The sequence below is a fragment of the Dermacentor albipictus genome, chromosome 2, assembly GCF_038994185.2.
Source record: "Dermacentor albipictus isolate Rhodes 1998 colony chromosome 2, USDA_Dalb.pri_finalv2, whole genome shotgun sequence".
NCBI lineage: Eukaryota > Metazoa > Arthropoda > Arachnida > Ixodida > Ixodidae > Dermacentor > Dermacentor albipictus.
In genome coordinates, this window is record NC_091822.1 from 36,090,397 (window position 1) to 36,112,145 (window position 21,749).

A 21,749-nucleotide genomic window follows, 5' to 3' on the forward strand; every position below is an offset into this window, starting at 1 on the left:
TATTTTTCATTTCTCTATTTCATTTATTAGGCAGAAGTAACTTTCCCTATCTTGTCCTCGGTGTCAGTGCATGTTGTCTTCTTATAATATGAATAATAAAAAATCGGGCCCCTCGGTTAACCCCCTTCCTTCTCGTTTGAGATGCTTATAGGCACGTGGAATTATCTGTTTGTAAAGGTAGAACTTTATGGTGATGACTTAATCATCAGAATGCTTCTCATCGTAAATGGCACATTGCAATTTATCGATATAAGACTGGAAGAAATAAAAAAGCTTTGTTGGCAACACATCTAACCCTTAGAATACAATGTTTCAAGCATATGTCACGTGCAAAAATTTAACAAGCGACATGTCTTGACGAAAAATGACATAGACGACTCTCGAACGTGCTACCAAGCGCATTATTTCGAAGATAGAACTGATGCGCTGGAATTTTGAAAGCACTATCGCTCAACCTGGCAGTCAACAAAGCATTGCCTGGGTAGTGCAACTCGTGTCTCGGAACGCAGAATAATGCTGTCACCGAGTACTACAACACTAGTGTTCAAATTCCTAATGATAAACTCGCTTGGTTTGATTTATTCAGCGGCCAGTGTCCTCGCGCTTGTCATACGTCGCAATGTTCGGCAAGGTTTCAACAACGAAGGCAACGGTTTTGCACAAAATAACACGTAAATCAAGAAAAGTATGAAACAGTTAAAACCACGACACAGCAATATAAACATCTGTGTCTTGGTGTGATCAATGTAAACGCAGCATCTGCATGCTGCTGCCTACGACGACTCCGCGGCTGTCTTTATCAGCACCTGCAGAGGGAAAAACACAATAAAGCGAATTAGCTTTTACCGCGCACAACCAAGTCCCTAGCAGAAATTTACTGCAACTAGTTAGTTCCTTTTACACATATTGCTGCAGCAAGGACCGATTGTACCAAGAAAATATCCCGCATCGGAGCTACGTCCTGCATTTAATAAATGTGTGCGAATGTCATACAGAAAATGCGTCTGCTTTATAGCGAGTTTAAGTGATCGGTTTGAAGCCATAGCCGACACTAATACGGCGATCTTCGTCCACTCTGAATTAGTCGTCAGCTAGTTTCAGACGAGTCACTAAGATACTGTTCCGTTCGTAAGATAGTGTTTCTGTAATCTTTAATTGTTCTTTTTAAAGTCTTCGTTACATATGATGTGTGACAACTGTTTGCCAAGTACCAAAAATAACTTTCTTTCTTGATGCTATTCCCAACGCTGAGGTAAGCACTGTAGCTTGTCGGTGCCTTCCTTGGCCGCTGGCTTCTTTTAGCTTGATTCGTGTACTCATCAGGTGATCTAAATTGTACAGGGTTAGATACGGCCAACTAACCAGCTTCGGTCAAGTTCCCAGAGCCATTGAATTTCAATTGCGGTTCGCAGGTGCGGGTCGACAATGCCACCGGACACGTCAGACAAGTTGCCTATCACGCCCTCGCGTGCCGCAACCGGAGCTTTTGTCTCCGCCCGGCATGACACTTCCCGAAAGTGCAACTGGAGGGCGGCACGCTTCGAAGCACGCTTCGACCCTAGTCCCGAGAAAAGCTGCTTTGCAGCACTCGAAGGTCGTTCAATGATGACCAGTCTCCTCCTGCTGAGCGCCTACCTGGCAAGGTGGCAATGCCGGGCGGAAGCAGCCAGCGTAAAATAGAGCCCATGGAGTGTCCTCATTGGCGGGATGATGCCACTAGCATGGGCCCAACGATAGGATGAAAATGACGGCACCTGTTCGGGCTCGCCGATTGGATGAAAATGACGACACCTGCATGGGCTCGACGATTGGCTGAAAACGACGTGACTCCGAGGGACTGAAGGGGTTATAAGCCCGACAACCATCGGAAAGCGAGGGACGTTCTTCCTGCCGCGGACCGCAGCGTACGATTTGTGCCGGTCGTCGATGACCTTTTACTTTTATTTTGCTTTGGATCTACTGATGTACATAATGTATATAAACCTTATTTTCACTCACTGAGCTCCCGCACTCGGCGGCAAGATCACATAACTGGTGGCAGCGATAGGGATGAACCTTCGATTAGAGTCCGCAAATACAGGGGACAGTACAGAATAATGAGCTTTCGACCCAGCGAGCCCTGTGCAACTGGGAACAGCCGACAGATGCACCAGATGGCCTGGTGCTGCATCTGTGGGTGAGCGCGTGTTCTTTTTTTGATTTGCAGGATTTCAATTGTTGTGTTTATTTTGGTTCGTCTGGGTATCCGGAATTTGTAGTATATTTCGGGTTTGCACAAACTATTTAAAGCAGTTCTAGCCACCAGTCGGAGCAGCTGCAATGGATCTTAGAAGGTTTACGAAGTCAGACTTGCTGTTGTGCGACGAAATGGGAGTTGAGGCGGACGAAAAGATGAAAAAGCCAGTCATCCAAAAGGCAATTAAAGACAGTGGCAATGACGATGCAGGCATTGAGACTGTTTGGGTGGTGGTGGAGCGAACGCATAAGTGCGAACGGGAAAGTCAAGAGCGCGAGAGTGGGCGTTAGCGAGAACGGGAAAAGCAGGATGAAGAGATAGCTGCGATACAGGTAGAAATGCAGAAATAGCGTTCAGCGGCGGGAACCTTGATATATTTTAGCTTGATCTCCTGAGCTCACCTTAGGAGATCAAGCGAGGTCGAGTCATGTCGGTTGGACCAGAGGATGAAACCATACAAGGCGGGATTCCTGCCTGATTCTTGGTTCATTTCGAGAGAACTTGCGAGAGGTATAATTTTCCTCCTGGCAGCGGTCACAGCGGTTGGTGACTTTGTTACCTTGTGAGGTGCTACCTTGTGAGGAGATTAACGGCAAGTTACGCGGAAGACTACAGGAAAGTAAAGGCAGGCTCTTAAGGAGGTACCGAATTTCCCCGGAAGCATTTAGGCAGCAATTCAGAGAAGCGAGCGAAAAGTGCGACCAGGGCTTCTCAGAGTTAGCGTGCGGTTCATAAAAAAAACTTTGTGGTGTGGCTTATAGAGCCCCTCACCAGGTCTGGCCATTTTGAGCTGCCAAACGCAGAGCATACATTGCGTGATGATGATCGTGTCTGCAAAGTACTACATCGCTACACACCGCGGAAACATCTGAAATTGCAAACCGAGCGCCCTTTTTCCTTCTTCTCGCGGCCGCCCCGCTCCAAGCCGGAAAATGATTTACTCGTGTCCCTGTGTCTACGTGCTCGAGTCCGCAGTGTGACGTCACTCGTGGTGACAGCTGACTTCGATAATTATTCAATTCGCCACCTGGTATTTGCGTGATATCTTGCTTAAATTGACGAATTGAAGTTTAGAGAAATAATAAAACACACAAACGGAATGTCTGCGTGTTTTTTTTTTTGCTTTACTTCGCACCAAAGCAAGCGAGATGTACTTGCGCGTCGTCTAGTTGTTCCCACGGTCGTGCGGTCACATGCGCAGGCACCGAAACTGTCACTTTCTACCGTGTTTCAGTGCGTGATCATGCTCTGTGATCCGCTTGTTCTGCTTCCGTATTCTTGGAGCACTGAATTACACCGCCAGACATGTGTTCTTGAGCACAGGGAGAAAAATCGTGCTCTGCACGAAACGATAACAGCTCGTGCGCAACGCCGCCGGCGGATGTGAGCATTGCAGAAAGGAAAAAGCAAGGAGAAAAAGAAAGTGAAGGCGGCGCTTGCGAAGTGTGTCCCGCGATCCTCGAGGATCGCGTGGCCCTTGTCCACTTTTGCACTAGCCAATTCAGCAATGGAATACCGACTAGCCTATCTCACACCCTGATCGTTGATATTCGGCATGGGAGAACGCAGGGAAGGAATTTCGCTTGCGGGTGGAGAGGCCCTCGCTTTGCAGTGGAGCCCGCCTGCTGAAATCATGGGTTCGCGGCACTGAAATATTTCTATCTTGGCTATTATTGAGCCGATTTGAAAAACTTCTGCAGCAGAACGCTCCCTAGAGGACACGTAAGAACTCCCAGCGTATAACCAAAATTTGCTATGGGGACTGGTGAGGGGCCGTTTAAGGGTGTTGAAGTCTACGAAAGTAGAGAAAAAATTGTAGAGTGGTATCTGTTTCGAACAATTCTATCGCAGCATTCCATAATCAGTGAGGTTTTGGTTGCATGATACAGATGTCATAGACACGATAGATAAGGCGGCTCAGCTAGCTGGTCAGTTCGTGATGCGACCAAAGCTCACTACCGAGGACGAGGGTTCAATGTCAAAGAATAATCCTAGAAGATGTATCCACCACAAAACGCACACACAGGTAGGAGCTACCGAGAGGGTCAACTAGATGAAAAATACCCAGGAAGAGATAAAGGATAAGGGAGCTCGCCACCCTCCGGAGTATGGGACAAAAACGATGATACGAGAGAGTTGGTGAGGAGGTGACCAATTTGATGATATCAGTGCCAGGACCTAGGTCACTTTGCCGCAGATTGCGAAAAAAAGACGCGGTAGTGCTTTCCTACGTGGGCGGAAGCGACGAAAGCTTGGAGCTTCTGCGTCCATACCTGATGGACGTACGGATCAGTGGAAAAACCTGCAAGGTGCAGTGGGTCAACCATCGATCTAGTTCACCCTTCTTTTGTAAATGCCGAGCACTATACAGGAGAAGTAACTTGGATCAAGTCAGTGCTCGAGGAACACATAGTGTGTCTGCCAATAGCACTAGTGACTATTTCCGGTCCTTTCGGAGAACTAGAGACAGAGGCAGGTGTTTCGAAGGCGCTACCAATAGACTATCCGCATCTTTTCAAACCATTCGGAGCGTTTGTTACGGGAGCGCGGTCAGGATTTTGAAGAAGGAAGGGTGAAGGCATTAACCCGCTTGCGAGCACGCCAAATCACCACTCAGCTGACCGAGGACCCGATCACAGTGGTGGCGGAACGCGAGGAAGCGCATTCCCTAGTAGAACCTCGGACAAATGAGGAAAAAGGAAACTGTGACAGCAGAGGTGCCAACTAAAATGATCCCTGTAGGAAACTTGAGTAGCGAAGGAAGGTCGTCAGTTGAAGTAACAGAAAGGGAGAGCAGCTCTGTACTTTCACTAGCCTCTGGAGGCTTTGACAGGCTTCTCCAGGTGGACAGGGAGTCGCGCAGCGTGGAGCAACAGAGGGAGGAGAATCTGACACGTTTACACTACAACACGAAAGAGGGCATACTTAGGCGCAATGTTACCATCCACAAAAAGGGAGGGGTGCTGCATAGACACTGCCGAGATCGTGGGGGCCGGATCCTAAATAAGTTAATCGTTCCGGAGAAGTATCGGGCTGATCTCCTGACTTTTTGTCACGGAAATGGATGTTCGGGTCATCTAGAAATCAACAACACGAGGTAGAGGATTTTCTTAGAATAATAATGGCCAGCGTGCTTTAAGGATGTGGAAAATTATGTTCTGTGACGCGTGTCAGCGAGTTGGGAAGCCGGGAGATAAACGCAAGGCCCTTGTAATGTTGCTTCCCTCAATCACGGAGCCATTCCGTCGGCTTGTAATCGACACAGTTGGGCCTTTGCCACCGAGTCGATCAGCGTGCAAGTACCTTTTGACCATGCTTTGTCTGACGACAAAGTTTCCTGAGGCTATTTCTCTGAAGCAACTGGGCTCCACCGAGATAGTCGATGCTCTAAGGTCCGCTTTCTGCGCGTACCTATTTCCCTGCAGAGGCTTACAAGGGGACGGTATTTGCAATTACTTTAACCACGAAGTTCCTGGAAAGGTGAGGGGTACGGTGATACACAGCTCCGTGTATAATCCACAGTCAAACACCGCCGAGAATCCGCACGCGGTGATTAAGAAATCGTTGCTTGCCTTGGGTCATGAACACAAAGCAGACTAGGAGGACTCTTTACCCGCAACACTGTTCCCGTTGACAACGGTCCCGCACAAGGCAATGGCGTTCACTCCCTCCGGGCTGGTGTATGGTCGGACGATGCGTTCCCCCTCAGAATGTTAAGAGAAATGCGGGAAGGAGCTGGGGAAAACCAGACGGTGGTGAGTTATGCTTTAAAATTACTAGACCGTCTAAATGTCTCGGAAGCATTGGTGGAAGAATACCTAAGGGAGGCACAGAAAAACGGGAAGGCGTACTATGACATAAATGCCCGTAGGCGAACATTTAGGGTATGCGACAAGATAATGATCCTAAAGCCTTCGCGAAAAAATAAGCTTAAGGTACAGTGGGATGACCCCGACAAGCTACAGAAGATATCGAAGAATAACGACCTCCTAGTAGTTCCCAGAAAAAGGAACAACCGAATCATTTACCACTGCAATTTATTCAAACCTTATTTTGGAAGGGAAGATGTTCTTAACGTGGCTGTATACGCCTCGGAAGAAGTAGCGTAGAAATTCCATTTTCAGGGACAGTGACACGTGCAGAAAGCTCCACAGAGGACAACCTGAATCTGTCTGTAAACCGACTGGTTCTCGATGCCAATTCCGTAAACGACCTCCGGAAACTCTTTGAGGAATTTCGCCAACGCTTCAGTGGCCGGATGGGGAGAATGACGCTTATTACACGTGACTTTGCGCTCACATCAGAGGAACACGTCCAATTCAAATCGCATCGTGTCTCACCTCGTCATTGAGAAATGGACGTAGAGATAAAACAAGTGCTCGAATTGAAAATCACTGAGCCCGCATACAGCCATTGTACTTCCCCGATGATTATCGTCGAAGTGAAGACCCTATAACTAACTTCCCTCAACCGCGAACTGAGATGAATGTCAAGGCCTTTATTAGACTCGTGGGATATTAGGAGTGCAATATTTCAAATTTTTCGCGGCTAGCAAGCCTTCTGATAGACATCCTCTGAAAGGAAGAGCCCGAAAAGTTTCGATGGAATGAGACAGATGAAAGCGCATTTCACAATTTGAAAAGGCTTTTCTGAGCTCAGGGCCAGTGCTTCGGACCCACGAATATCCTCAGGAACTCATGGTGCAGTGCGACGCTAGTGACCGAGGGTTGAGAATCGTCGTCAGGCAGGTGGGCGAAGACGCGGAGGAGCATTCGATAATGTATGTCAGCCGAAAATTAGCACGCAGAGAGGAAACGTACAGCGCCTCTGAAAAAAAAAACCTGCCTGCTTGGTTAGGGCAGCCCCGTAATTATCTTCTTGTCTGTACGGGGCAAAGTATATTTTTGAGACCGACCACTGTTTTCTGACCCGGCTCAAACACATGGCCCCAAAGCACGGGCGCTTGCTGAGAAGGGGTCCAATTCTCCAGGAATATAACTTTACCGTCCGGTTACAGAAAGGGAAAGGTAAATGGGAACGCGGATGGCTTGAGCTGGTTGTTTTAGTAAACCGAGCTATTACCTTCCGTCCTTTGAACAACGAGGTATGTAGCTTTATTGTGGGCTGGAAGCCATCCTCAGAACTTTAAAATATTGCTTCTGTATATTTATAATGGCAGATTTCTATTATTGTTTAGTTTTCTCATGGTGCTTTAGCAACGGTAATATCACCTTGGCTTTGTCGGCCTTCGAGCAGATATGGAGAGCTCTTTAGAAAGTTGGTTGTACCTGCATTATGGAAATTAGGAACAAGAAAACACAGGGTTGAGTTTGATACATAAAGATCCTGACGAATCAAGGGCAATGAGCCTGCGCTTGCACTTTGGACAGCGCTATGTTGTTTCGTTTGTTTGACGCACGTTCTTCAGAGCACGGGATCCAGGAATTCGTAACACGAAGCTCGTCGCTAGTGCACTGCAGGCTTCATCAGCGTTCGACATGCTGACCGAACTGAATTACCGGCCATTCGCAACTGCAGGAGCGTGAAGTTCTTAGACACGGGCCATCAACTAGCATCGGTCAAGTCCTCCGAACACATCCACTCGCGAGCCCATTCCAATCGTAGCGCGCAGGTGGGCGTCGACCACGCTACCGGACCCGTCGGACAAGTTGGCTATTACACCCTCGTGTGCCGAGCCTGACACTTTTGTCTTCCCCCTGTGTGACGCTTCCCGACAGTGTAAGTGTCGGCCGGCATGGTTCGAGATAGTTGACCCTAGTCCCGAGAAAACCTGCTTTGAAGCACTGGAAGGTCGTTCAAGGACTATCAGTCCCCTCCTGCTGAGCGCGTATACCTGGCGTGGAGGCAACGCCGGACGGAGGCAGCCATCCGAGAATAGAGCTCATGGAGTGTCCCCATTGGCCGAACATGACGTGACTTGCACGGGCCACACGGTAGGATGAAAATGACAGCACCTGGACTGTCTCGACGATTGGATGAAAATGAACGTGACCCAGGCAGACTGAAGGGGCGAGAACCATTGGGAAGAGAGACGTTGTTCTTGCCGCGGGCCGCAGCGTAGGATTTGCTGCCGGCTGTCGATGGCTTTGTACTGTTAGTTTGCTTCAGAACAATCTTTTTTTAATTATGGGGTTTTACGTGCCTGGGGACCACCTGGGACCACCTGGGGTTCTTTAACTTGCACCTAAATCTAAGTACACGGGTGTTTTCGTATTTCCCATCGAAATAGGGCCACCGTGGCCGGGATATTGGAACGATTCTGGTTCATAATGTAAATAAGCGTTCACTTGTCTATTTCCTTCTGAACGTCGGCCAAATCACGTGCTCAACGACAAGCAAATAATAGCTCGAAATGCCTGCAAAATCAAGCGTCCAGTTTTCAGCTAGCATACGAGCAGCAGAAGGCACCGAATGCGAACCCAGAGACTTGCAAGGGGTGATTAAATATTTCGCTTCCATTGTACAGCTATGATACCAAGTATCCGAGTTCACGGCTCATTTGTGCACCTTCTCGTCATAAGAAACAGAGCGCGTGGCGTATTATGGAAAATTGCTGGTCGCTTCATGTTAAAATCTGACAAATAAAGAAAGGGCGCACCAAAATGAGCGGCCTGATGATTCTGTCAATGTCTGTTATCGTGTATTGGCTTCAAAGCCACTGAATATATGTCAGCTCGTATAAGGCGGACCATACCATCAGTTCATTGGGTCATTGTCTGCAAGTTCGTTTTGTTTTTATCCCCTATCGCACCTAAAGGCCTATTCCGGGGATTACTCCAGTGGGGCGAAGATTTCGACGTAGGCAGAGTGACGCAAGTGTAAAGCAGAATATACAGGTTTTTTTTTCTTTGACAAAATTGCAGGCCCAATTTTATAGCAACGCCGAATCGGCTGATCATCACGGCAGACACATTGAATTTGAGGAAAGAAATACTACAGTTTCACAAGGGGTGGCACTGAGCAATCGACATGACTGAAGCGGCTGCTTGAGCTAGCAATGCGCTGCGTACGCACCCTGACATCGTGGCGAGCAGCGACCAGAGGCGCGTCGTGCGCTCCCCTCGGGTCACAGCCTATCACTTGGCCGCCTCCGACAACGGAACCCAGTCTGTCAACGGCCAGATAGCCCAGCACGAGCAAGCCATAGTGACTAGCCCTGGCCGCCAGAAGCCTTCGATCAGAGGCCCCGTGCCCGACGATGACCGCCGGGGCCACTTCACTGAAGATCCCATAAAACAATTTTGCTCGCGTGACTTGAGACTCGGAGAGTGGGTGCCAGCGGTAGCGAGTTCCTCGGCTTTGCGCGAGGTATTCGAAGGCGGCTGCCAGCCGGCAGCGGCCTGTTGCGGGTTCTGCCACCAGGCAGCCATGCTTGTCAGCGAAGCAAGGAAGTGTTTCGCCCCTGGAAGCATCGGTAAATTATATTTTTGTTGCATATTATAACGTTCGCTGAGTTACAGCATTGGCTATGAAGGATAACGCCGTGAAAGTACCCGTAATTCTTTTTATATATCAGGTTTTTTTACCTATAAATTTCTTGTAATTCTAACTGATTATTTAAAGGATAAACTGATTCTGGCAGTGACACAGCCATTCTTTTGTATTTTGCTTAACTCTGAATGACAACCATAATCTCGTACTACACCTTAACTCTGTGTCGTTCATTATCAGTGTCGTTGTATCTGTGTCGTTAATTTTCAGTAGGAGATCTTTGTTTTATTTTCATAAAACTTTATCGTGATCTATTAAATGAAGAGTAGGTTTCAGAAAGTGTATTAGGCTATATATCACATGCATGTGAGCAGTTCAGTGATTTAGAAGTGCGCAGAATATTACAGAAATCTAACACTATGGTTTTGTGAGCGCACGAATACGCATTATCTTCAGGAGACACACCAGTGTGAAGTAAATAGCGCCTACTTCTGAAGTATAGGAAGTGAAACAGAATACCTCATGAAATATATACACATTTCCTACAACTTCCATATGCCTTCAAAATGCCGCAGTTTCGGCCGAAAGGCAAGGAACTATAGCGGCAAGAATCTACTACATGAAACAAGGATCGTGGTATTATTCATTTACATTCCCTTACTCCTTAGATTAACAAGAATGGTGTCGTACGCAGACGGGGCAAACATGAGCAGCATACTCTAAACAGCAGGACATCAAGAAATCACACTCCACGACAGCGAGCACTCGCAGTCACAACGGTGGCATTATGAAGAGCGGCAGCAGCGGCTAGCGAATAAACCATCGAGCGGCCCCCTCCCCTCCCCCCATTCAAACGCGAATTAGGCATGCGATTACACACAGCGCATGAAGATATAAGCCACATCCGCAGATTATCTGCAAGATAAGGCGCTCGGGGCCACGCTCTACCGCGCCATGCGCAGCCTGACTAGAAGAGAGACGCTCGCTAACTTGCCCCCATCCGCACTGTTTACGGATATCCTTTACACAAGGCGGCGGAACTTGAATCGCAGCAAGAGAGCTTGGAAAAAAAGCTAAGGACCGTGCAACAAGTGGTGGGACGAACGACGATAGGTGTGACGCGAGGGACGCCTGTGGCGATATGGATTAGAGAGGAAACGGGTGTAGCCGCGATGTTGTAATTGAGAATAAAGGCAATAAGATGGCTTGGGCAGTTACGTATTGCGCAGAAAAGGTGACTGGTATTCTTTTAGACGACCAAGAAAGGTGTCAAAACATCTGTGGGAACTCTTTAGCCATGCAGAGTACAAGCTCTGCATGACAAATTACAGGGAATCTCAGAAAAATGTATTTATTTGATTAAAAGAAACTAATGGCTCTTCGTATGTCAACGCAGTGCCCTCACCTACTTACGCAAGCTGTCTCTATTTCTGGAGGTCAGGAAATCAACAAGCGAAAGCTTTATCTGTGATGTTATTCAACATATTACTCAAAGCAGTGTGGAATGCTGCTCATGACCCTTTCCTTTCACCTACGACTTTGCACGTGGGCACAGCAGGAAATCAGACGGCAAAAAGGTCGCGTGAATAGGGGGTTGTGGCAGAGCCGGAAAATGATGGTTTGTCAGATATTCCAAGAAGTATATCAAAACAACAGTGTGGTATCTCACTTTGGGATGCAACAGAAACCAATGTCCAGTCGGAAAGAAACTTGGTCGGTGCTGCTGGATTAATTGGCTCAAACGTTCTAGCAAGTCGGTGTAGAAGTATTGTACGTATATTGTTTGTCATTCAGGAAGAGAATCGTGGTGCACCAAGCCTCTAAGGTAAAAAAAAAAATGTTGCGGTCATAATTGTCACTGTTTTTCATGGTTGCCAGCTCAATTTCTTGAGCAGATGGCCTCTCGTCTCTTCATTTGTCATTTTGAATTTTCGTTTGCGGGTCATAACCACCGATGTTCACAGTCAGTAATGATGCCTAACAAAAAGGTGGGATCACTGCTGGCCCTTTCGAAGAACTATACATACGTTTAGCCGCAATTCTTTGTCTGGTTTCATTCTGTTCACTCGTCACAGTGCGAGGAGGGACTTTTTCATTCCCTTTCCTTTTCCATAAATCAATGCATAAAATCTGTTCTAGGTCCTCTGATGTTATGGGAATGACGCGCGCGTTCTAGGCTTCCAGCGGGGACGTTGCCGGTGGCCGACTCTATGATCGTCATGGACGGACGAACGTCTCCCCTGATGAAACTGTGGTGTCTTTCAAAAAGACAGCTTCTCATTAATGCATCCTCATCATGTACTTGCTGAATCCCATTTTGACGTCATACTAAGGGTTGCTAAACACATATCTGTCGTTAACAATTTCATAGGGATACCGTTCCTAGGCTATGCCTCCTGTTAAGACATATAGAGCTATTGAATCAGATTAATTTTTTTTAGTTTCAATATCATAGAAACTTAAGGTAAAATCAATGATTCAAGTTTTCTTACAATAAGTATATGCCGATGATGGTAGTGATTCTGATGTCGATGGCTTTATACGCATATAGTTTGACGAGACCTGAAAAGTGCAGATGCACGCGACGCACATATGTGTTTTCTTCCATCTTTTTCTTCGGTGTTATGCGTTTAGGGCCAATTTTCTTATTTAGGCAGAAAAATAATAAGCAAATTAAACGTTGATCCCATAAGGTGTAAAATAGCTGAAGCGCAAGAACGTTTTGTGCGTGAAAGTATTTCTATTGATGCCTTCGCGTATCTTCTGTCCAAATCTGTCGCACGATACATCGTTCTCGGCGATAAGTCTAACCTTAGTACTGTGCGGCCGACGCGCCATGCCATCAGCTCGCTGCCCTGGATTCTTGCCGGATACAGAGGCGCGCTGGCAGGCAGAACGGCGGGCAGCCACCGCTCGCTGGGGAAGGCGTCCAGCTGCTTGGTCAGCACCTGCAGCGAAGGCGACGGTGTCCGCGCCACGCCATCCGGACCGGAGAGCACCCTCCGCGCCGAAGACAGCAGACCACCTGAGGGCAGCCTGCGAGAGACGCCACGGCTGCTGTCAACAAATACCAACATTATCAACCTCCTGCTCGGCTGCTCTAGTTCGTTCACTAAAAACTGGCTATTAGGGGCTACCTGCGGTTTATAGCGAGCACTCGCACACAAAGCTCGGAAATACGGATTTCCCGAAAGTGAACAACTCCCAGGTAGCAGGGACACCTGTTTGAAATTTGTTGTAAAATGTGCGAGCGTAAACGATGTTTTAAATGATTGGGTTTGCTGCAGGTTTTCCTATAGATATGTCCCATTTGGCATCGCGAGGCGCACATGACTGGCGAGAGTTCAATTTGGTACATGACATTGTCTACTTATTTTGAGGTTTTACAAAAACTCACCTTTTGCCATTTTACAGATAGGCACCCAGTGGCAATGCAGTTTGGCATCCCACATCCTGTTCCTCTGGTTAACACCCATAACGTCCCACTCCACCCACTTCTAGCCATCGGAAAAACTACGAGGCAGTGTAGCGCCGGAAAGGCTAGTCATGTAATACGTTCAGGTATTTCGACTCAAACGGGCATCTACTCCAGTTCAAATTCGTAGAACCTTGGCATCGTGAAAAGCATTCTGGTCTTCCATGTCCAGCGATTCAGAGGCGCTAGCATTAAAGTGCACAGTTTGAATTGAATTCTGAGGTCTTACGCGGCAAAACCAATATTTGATTATGAGGCATGCCATAGTGGGGGACTGCGGATTAATCGTGACCACCAGGGGATCTTTACCGTGCCCACAATGAACGGGAGAAGGGTGTTTTTGCATTTCGACCAAACCGAAACGCGCCCGCAACGGCGGTTGTTGTAAACAGCTATATCCTATTGAAGCTTCTCCTTCCAGCCATGTGTGACCACTTGGCAGTGTGACCGTGGACGAAGATGTCGAAGTGGGAGGTATTTCTCACTCAGCTCTGGATGTCCAGTCATTCCGAATATTGACAATCAGCTCATTTCGACAACTGTTATCATTGTACTAGCAAATAAAACAATATCACCCAATAAAACGCCTTGGGGTTGTGCAGCAGGAATATTTTAAATGCTTTCTCTCTATGGTAGCGCAATGATATATACGCCGTGTAGGTTGCATGGCGTTTGTTTAGGAAAGCAAGTAAGGGTAAATTTTCTCGCACGCTCGCTCGGTTCGATCGTCCCTGCGTCTTTGCCCACCACAAGTTGGTCAGTAGTACACTGTTAAAAAAGGGAGCGAGAAAGAAGGAACTAGCTGTTTTCCTCCTTCAGGCCGGTGAGTTCCTCCTTCACAGGCACTTCACATGTCGCACCTTTTGTGGCAATCAAAAGGGGAGGAACATTTGTCCCTTGTGTGCGTATCTTGCGTCGCCGCCTCTGGTGACCCGAACATCAGCTACAATAACTTCTTTTCGACAGAGAATAATGCGAAGTAGAATACCTGTGGTCTTAGCCTTTCATTACAAGAGACCACCAGTGTCAAACCTCTAGCTCGAACGGGAGCTGCGATACGAGAATACGAGAACTCAATGCAGCGCCCGGCTGCTGACGCACACCGAGACAATCCCATGCTCAGGCATCTTGGCCTAGGCACTGCAGACACCAGCCTGCCTTTCTCGTTTGGATGCGTGAAATTAGGATGAGAAGACGGTTAAGCTATCTCAAATGTATACATTTGTGGTCATTTTGAAGCGCCATCCGCGACGGTTTCGAAGCGAAAGCAAAATACTTTCAAATACAGCTTCTTTCGCTGCACAATAGAAGCATGGAATTCCTAACCTGGCTGCCTTCGTTCGCTCCCGATAAGCGAATTCGAAAGTGCTCTCTATGAAAACAAGTATGTGTAACTACGTAAATTAGGTTTAGTTTATACCTTATGTGTATGCATATCGCTGTGTCGTTGCTTTCAAGAATGGATGAAAACGATTTTCCCGTTCTTTAACTGTCTCACATATGTTGTAAGAGTAATTGTTGATTTAAGGTTTTTTTTTTTTTGTTCACCACTGTTTTTACGCACTCCTGCAATATCCCTCCTTTGGTGCTGCAGTATGTACACATAAAATAAAATGAAAATACTTTTGCTAGTGCCGTCGGCGCGTAGTTGGGCGGTGTGACCGCATAAGCGCCGCAAGCAACGCGGTAAAATCTACAGCTGGAACAGAAACCTTGCCCTAGAGCAAGGAGGCGCTCGAGCGCACAGTTCAACCAGATATACATCTGTATATCCAGAGTCACTTCCGTGCCGGTTCGTCGGCGCCAGCGACGTCTTCTCCGTGATGCATCGTGTAGCGCGCACGGCATTACAGAGGCAGGAAGCACCGACCAACAAAAGAAGATATATTTCCTAAAAGGCGGGGTAGAAGCAAACGTGCAATCAAAAATTACCCAGAAATTAAATTTGAAAAAAGCTTTTACAAGTTGCCGACTTCCGCGTTGCACTTTAACCCCTACGGCTGTCAGCATCGGTGAAGAAAAGGAGACACTCTCGATGATAACACGTAGAGGGACAATTGAAACTACAAAGTAACAAAGGCCTAATGATAGGCACTATAGGGTAAGGGGCAAATGTATATTCAAACACGTGAACGAGAGACCAAGCTAATGAGACACACACGGGTACGGCAGTGTTGTGCACTGTGTCGAGCGCCGGGATTCTAGAAAGCTGCAGGTCACTGTCGAACTCGAAAGTCGGTACAAAGTGAAGCAACCCTCTCTCTAGCAGAAAGCACGGCTAGCACGGCGCATACACAGTTTTGCAGTAGAGGCGCTCGGAGAGAGACAGCATACCCCAAAGTCGGAGCTATCCTTCCCGGTCACTTGTCGCGACGGTTACACTTCAGCCACTGAATTTACGCTGTGGTTGCAATAGTTGTAGCCTAGTAGACTATATCGCAACAATCTTCGTTACCACGACTTTCCTGGAGGTGGATATAACAGAACAGACACCAGCAGTTAGCCTTCTGGCATTGTCATTGGTGAGCGGGGCCTGTCACGCCAACCGTGTTGAGTAATCTTGGGTTCTTGTATGTAGCAGTATCCTGATATCACGGCAGTAACTTGTATCATAGCCTCCTTGGATGCTATGCTAGTATTTACGTCCGCTCTCCTCCGATATCCTTACATATTGCACGCAGCTGCTGAGCGTGTAGCAGCTAACGACGTCCTCGACGTAGAATACATTTAGTCTGTGGACAGGAAGGCAAAACATGATTTAGAAGGCTTTCTCGAAAGCAATGGCTTCAGTGCCTTGGTCACACTCATCCCTACACTATGCGCCCGGCCGGAAGTCCGGCCGCCGCCGGCACACCGCGCGCCAGCTCGCACGTACCTGCTTTGGACGGGCGGACGGAGGCCGCGGATAGCAAATTGGTGGCCATTTCTGTATGAAATTAGGCGAGGAAACGCTAAAGCGATTTCAACAGTATGTATCTTGTAAATGTCACTGGTTCTTGAAGCGCCATCCACTACGGCTTTGAAGTGAAACACTTACATCGCTGTCGCCACCATGTCGATAATTGAAAGTCGCTAGTCAAAAGCATCCATTATAGTGCGATTTTATATTAACACCTCTGTGTGGATTTGCCGTCCCCTATCAGGTGGCTATACCCAAACAAGTATACTATCCAAATTTATTGCGGAATTGCGTATAATAGAGACTCATTCACTGGCACTGGAATATAGGTCGAAACATCATGGCTATAACAAGGTTCCAAGGCATATGGAAGGAGGCAGCTCGAGCAGTGTTTGTGCATGTGCCTTGTGTCCCGGTTGCACTGTTCTACGCAGCAGGTGTACAAGTGCTCCGTGTTGCTCTGTTGTGCATATTATGTCAGTGAAAGCGTTCTGTGTGTGTTGTGTTGTGTTGGGTTTAATGGCGCATAAGCAGCTTAGGCTATCATGCGCCAAACGCAAGGTCAGAGAAAGCGTTCTGTGTTTGCTCTGTCGTAGCTTTGCCGAACGGGAAGTGCAAAAGAAAACGGAGGCATTTTTGTTAGCTTTTAGCGCCAACTATCGGGCACCCAGTAACTATATGGTTTAGTAATTTGAAGGCTCTGTAGGCGGTGTTAAGCGCGTTGTTTACATAACTAAGAGGCGATTGGAAGATTGGTGGAAGAAGAGTAAGGAAACGACAAAAAACGGGGACGTACAAAAGCAAAATTCGCAATAGGGGGTCAGAAAATTTGGTTTTGGGAGTTCAGAGTTTTTTTTCTTCTTTTTTCCTTTTTAACTTAGGTATGCCATTATGTAGTATAATAGCAAAAGCTTGGTGTCGTACACATTGGTTGTGCACATTGCCAGTGGGGTACCGTGCTTATAACATTTCCGGCCACTCAGAATACGAAGCGGCCATTCAATATCTGCACAATTAAAAAGAGGCTGCTCACACGAACCACCAATACAGCGTATAGACGTAACAGACAACACAACCAGAATCCCTGCTAGTACGCGCAAAGGCACTGCTATATCGGCGGCATTTATTCTGGGCAGCGGTAGTTACAAAAGCGAATGCCGGAAGACCGGTTACTGAGAAAGAAAGCCGAAACTTTTACGTTCATCGGCCACGTTTTAGCACTCGTATCTGGATCGGAAGTAAACCCAGCGGCCCTGCGCTGGGAAACTTTCAAATTTCGCTCGAAGGACGAAATATCGGCTGTGATCTGAAGATTTAGCTCGCCGCTCGAACTCCCCAGACGGTGCTCTAACTACACGCAGGCACGGTGTGGTGGCACAATGCAGCACTCAAACGACGGCTGCTCAACAGATGAAACGGCGCCTTTGCAGGCATCCAGGCGTCTCACAACGCTCGTGTGAAGAAGGGCGCCACCAGCGGCGCTGAGGGCGTCGCACTTCGGTGCTGCACAAAGACGACACCAACGGGAAACCGCTGCTGCTGGTCATGTCGCACCGAGCGTAATATTCGGTAGGGTTACCTTGATGTCTACTGTCTGTTCCACTCAGGCAACAGTGCGTACACAAAGGAGCTCTGCAGAAACACTTGCGCGCTTACAGTATACGTGCGCGCAAGGCTATTTACAGCAGTGGAAGACCAAATGCCACTCCGGCTACACCGTCGAGCTCATTGAGAAGGAGCGTTGACGATGCATCGACATCGCTTAATCGTTTTTGCAGCCAAGCACTCTTTTTATGAAAACTCTCTCTGAAGACCCTCTAACCCTTTTCGGGAGTGCTGCGCATGCGCTGGCTACCGCACGACGATGGTGGCGCCAGTGGACGGCGCGAACACGCCTCCAGGGTTCGCGTAATTGTTATTGCAATAAAATACGTTCACTTCTGTTTCAGCTGCTCCGCTCCTAATTCTCCATAAACCTGAACAGAATAGTTGGGCGCTTTCAGCCTGCGTGGCTTAAGAAATGTGTGCGCATTGCTTGCGTAGTTTGAACATAACCTAGCAAGAACACGTTAAGAACTAACAATACGGGTAACGACATCTTTTTTTTATTCCGTGAGCTAAGGCGGTGGAACTTAGTTATAAGAGCCTTTTAGAGATGAAAGTATGGGTGTGGATTGCGCTGAATTTTCTTTTCGGCTATGACTTACGGAAGCTTCACGTTCTGATATGCCACGGCTATATTGAAAGGCTTTGTGTGATTCTGACCATTGGAGATTCAACACATGCACCTAAATTGAATTACACCAGCGTTCTCGCATTCCCCCTGAGCTGGGTGTGGATGGATGGATGGATGGATGGATGGATGGATGGATGGATGGATGGATGGATGGATGGATGGATGGACGGACGGACGGACGTCCCACTGACCTTTGGTTCCCATGGAGTCCTGATTTTACCCCTAATTTCAAGCAAACAACCGCATTTTCAAGAGTATGTCCTGTAACCATTATACCCTTCCACATACGCCGGAGCACCTCGTACCTATTTTAGCCCCATAACGCTTCGTCGATCGTTGTGGCTGCATTTCCTTTCTCATTCACTGTTATTGTTTGTCCTTTGTTTCCATATATTTATTGCCTTCGTTGATCCATATACGAAGGCTTTTATATTCTTTTGCACTAGCTATTTATTGGCCCCGTATTGCCACTGTTTGTTGACTGTTGTCATTTAGTACCAAAACACCTGATTTTCCAGCACTATATTTCAAACCTAAATTCTTGCCTTCCTGTCCACAGATATTAACCAGACGTTGCAAATCAATTCGCTTGTTAGCTAGCAACACAATGTCATCCGCATAAAATAGACCTGGAAGCTGCTGCTCTCCTACTGTACCAATCAGTTTGTACAGTGTCGATCACACTTGTCTAGAGTGGCCCGAAGGCTTATCCGCACTGCGCCTGCGACTCCTAGCGACAAGCCCTGGGTTCGAGATGTGTTGGCCGATAGCGCCACGCGCGTGGACGCTGCGGTATTCGCGGGCAGCCAAGATACAGGCCGCAGCATTCTAGCCGTGTCACGCTCGCAGCTCAGCTGGCAGTGCTCGTCTAGTGGTAAAAAGCTGGTGCTCGCGACCCGCAAATCACGCAGGCCTGTATCTTGGCCGCCCTCGAATGCTGCAGCGTCCACCACGCGCGTGGCGCTATCGGCCAACACATCTCGAACCCGGTGCTTGTCGCAAGGCGTCACAGGCGCAGTGCGGAGCAGCCTTCGGGCCACTCTAGACAAGTGTGATCGACACTGTACGAGAAATTAAATGCAATATTACTTTCGTCTAGCGCCCTCTCTATCCTCACCATGTACATCAAAAACAGCAGTGGGGATAAATGCCACCCTGCCTGAGTCCTGTGTTGATATCAACTTTCTCCTCGCTCCTCATCTCTTCCCATTCAGCGCAAACGGCATTTTCTAGGTAAATCTCTCTCAAAAGCTGTAGACAATCGTCACCTGAGCCTTCCCCTTCCAGAATATCCCACAAAAGGTTGCTGTCTACGTGGTGATATACTCCTGTAATGTCTAAAAACGGCACATATAACGGTTTGCTTTCTACTCTTAATATTTTAATACACTGAATAAGAACAAATAAGTTATCATCCAAACGCCTACCTTTTATGAAGCCAATCTGCAGTTCTGCCAAGTTGCCATTATTCTCTGCCCATGCTGGCATCTTTAATTTGATTGCCTGCATTGATAGCCTGTATATTACCGATGTAATGGTGAACTGTCTATACGACGGAATTCTATCTTTCTCCCCCTTACCTTTATAAATTAAATTCATTCTACTCTGTCGGCAACTGTCTCGTGTTCGTCTATCTTTTGAAGTTTTTTCCACTGTTTTCCCCAGACATTCCTTATTTCTTGGTCCTAGTTCATTAATCAACCAAACGGGGACCTCGTCTATCCCAGTGGCTGTGCGCTTAGGAATTTTGTCTTCGGCTTTCTTTTAGTTGAAATTTGTCAGTACCAGCTCCTTTTCTGCCTTGTTCGGTTTCATTCTCCCTATTTTTTCTACATATACAACCTAGTCGTTGCCTTAGAGAAATTCGGCCGTTGTTTTTCGGATCTAATTTAATGCCGCTTCCCCTTCCAGTTTGTTTCCATCTTTGTCTAGGATATGTTGTCGTATTATTTTCTTCCTGCCTAATGATTTGGTGTAATTACCAAATACTTTTGGTGCAGCCTTCTTTGTCTCACGTATTTCTGAGAACCAATGTTCACTTTCACCTTTTAATTTTGCTTACACCAGCATTTGAACCATAGACTTTTTTCTCCCGGTATATTTGCCATTTACTCGCTACTTCATTCTGCGGCAGCTACGCCTTCTTTGCCTACCTGTGCTCTCGGAATGCTTTCTGTCGTTCGGCGATCGCTTCTCGTATCTCCCTGTTCCACCAGCTTTTCAGTTGCTTTTTTCCTTTCCAACGAGCATGTTGTTTCTCTTTCCGTATTTCTGTCGTTATTACACTTAGAAGCTCACTATATTCCCACTCTTCGCCACTTGCCAAGTTCTTCCTAGACTCTAGTGACTATATTTGCTATTTGTTCAGCGTTGAAATTTGGACTGGCCATATTGTGCTCCTTGCTCTTTCCCAACTACATATCCCGTTTTCAAAGTGATGCGTTTATGGTCACTCCCTATCCTGTTATACCCTTCCCCATACATCTTTTTTCAACTCATCATGAATTCCTACTGTAATCAGACATTAATCAATGGTTCATTGCCGGTGTCCCACTTCCCACGTGATCTGCCCTTCACACTTAGGCCCTTTATTGACGATAACGAGGTTATGCAGCTCACAAAAGTCTAGCACTGACCTCTCGTTGTTGTCGGTATAGCCTTCTAAATACTGTTGTCGGCATTGATGTCACCTAATCAGATAATTTCAACATCATTCCCGATACCCTTATTATAAGTACTTATGCATACCACTAACTCTTTATTCTTCTCTGCGCAGTTATTTTCGGTCCACAAATACGTAACACCCAGCCAAGTTTTTGCTCGCTCATTGTACCTGATAACCAAAGATGCTCTTGACATTTTGAATTTACTCTTTTCCATTTGGCTCCCTGATGGAAGAGCATTCCGACTCCCCCTCCCTTTCTTTCCAACTTAGTTCTGCTACACTCTTCCCAAACATAATTTTCAATCACTGGCGGCTATTCCGAGTCTCTAAGGTGCGTTTCTGTAACCGCATACACCCTTACTTGTTCTCTATTTAACTGCTCCTCTACCTCTGCCCACTTTTCTTTTTTTCTGCTGCCTTGCATGTTTATGCAGCCTATAGCATGGTGAGTTCTCTTTCTTGCTTTCCTCCTTTTTCTGTTATTGACGGCGATGCTATTCAGAGGTTCCCTTAGGGGACATTTTTTCATGACTACCTACTCTGGCCTCCTGAGCGCCCGGTGGCCCACTAATAAAGCAACATCGCGACCAGCTAATCGCCAGCCCACTTCTCATGGAAGCCTGAAACTGAAGTGGATCCCGTCTCGTTGAAAACCACCAAACTATCTCACTTCCCTGTTTACTTTGACAACCTCGAAGCGTTTTTCTCGGCTCATTTTTCATATCATCCCATTACCAGGCACGATGGCCCTTTGTACGTGACTGTCACGTACGAGCATTTCCGGCA

The 21,749-nt window shown here is 47.2% G+C and overlaps 1 protein-coding gene across 1 annotated transcript in view; it reads right to left on the reverse strand.

Moving 5' to 3' along the window:
* Nucleotides 1-361: 361 nt before the first annotated feature.
* Nucleotides 362-21,749, reverse strand: part of LOC135920427 (uncharacterized) — a 53,120-nt gene continuing 31,732 nt past the window's right edge. The window contains exons 6-8 of the mRNA XM_065454697.2: nucleotides 12,500-12,724; nucleotides 9,272-9,659; nucleotides 362-806 (exon numbers count right to left, since the gene is read on the reverse strand). Coding sequence (XP_065310769.2) covers nucleotides 774-806; nucleotides 9,272-9,659; nucleotides 12,500-12,724 — 646 coding nt within the window. The 3' untranslated portion in view covers nucleotides 362-773. The remainder of the gene's footprint in view (nucleotides 807-9,271; nucleotides 9,660-12,499; nucleotides 12,725-21,749) is intronic.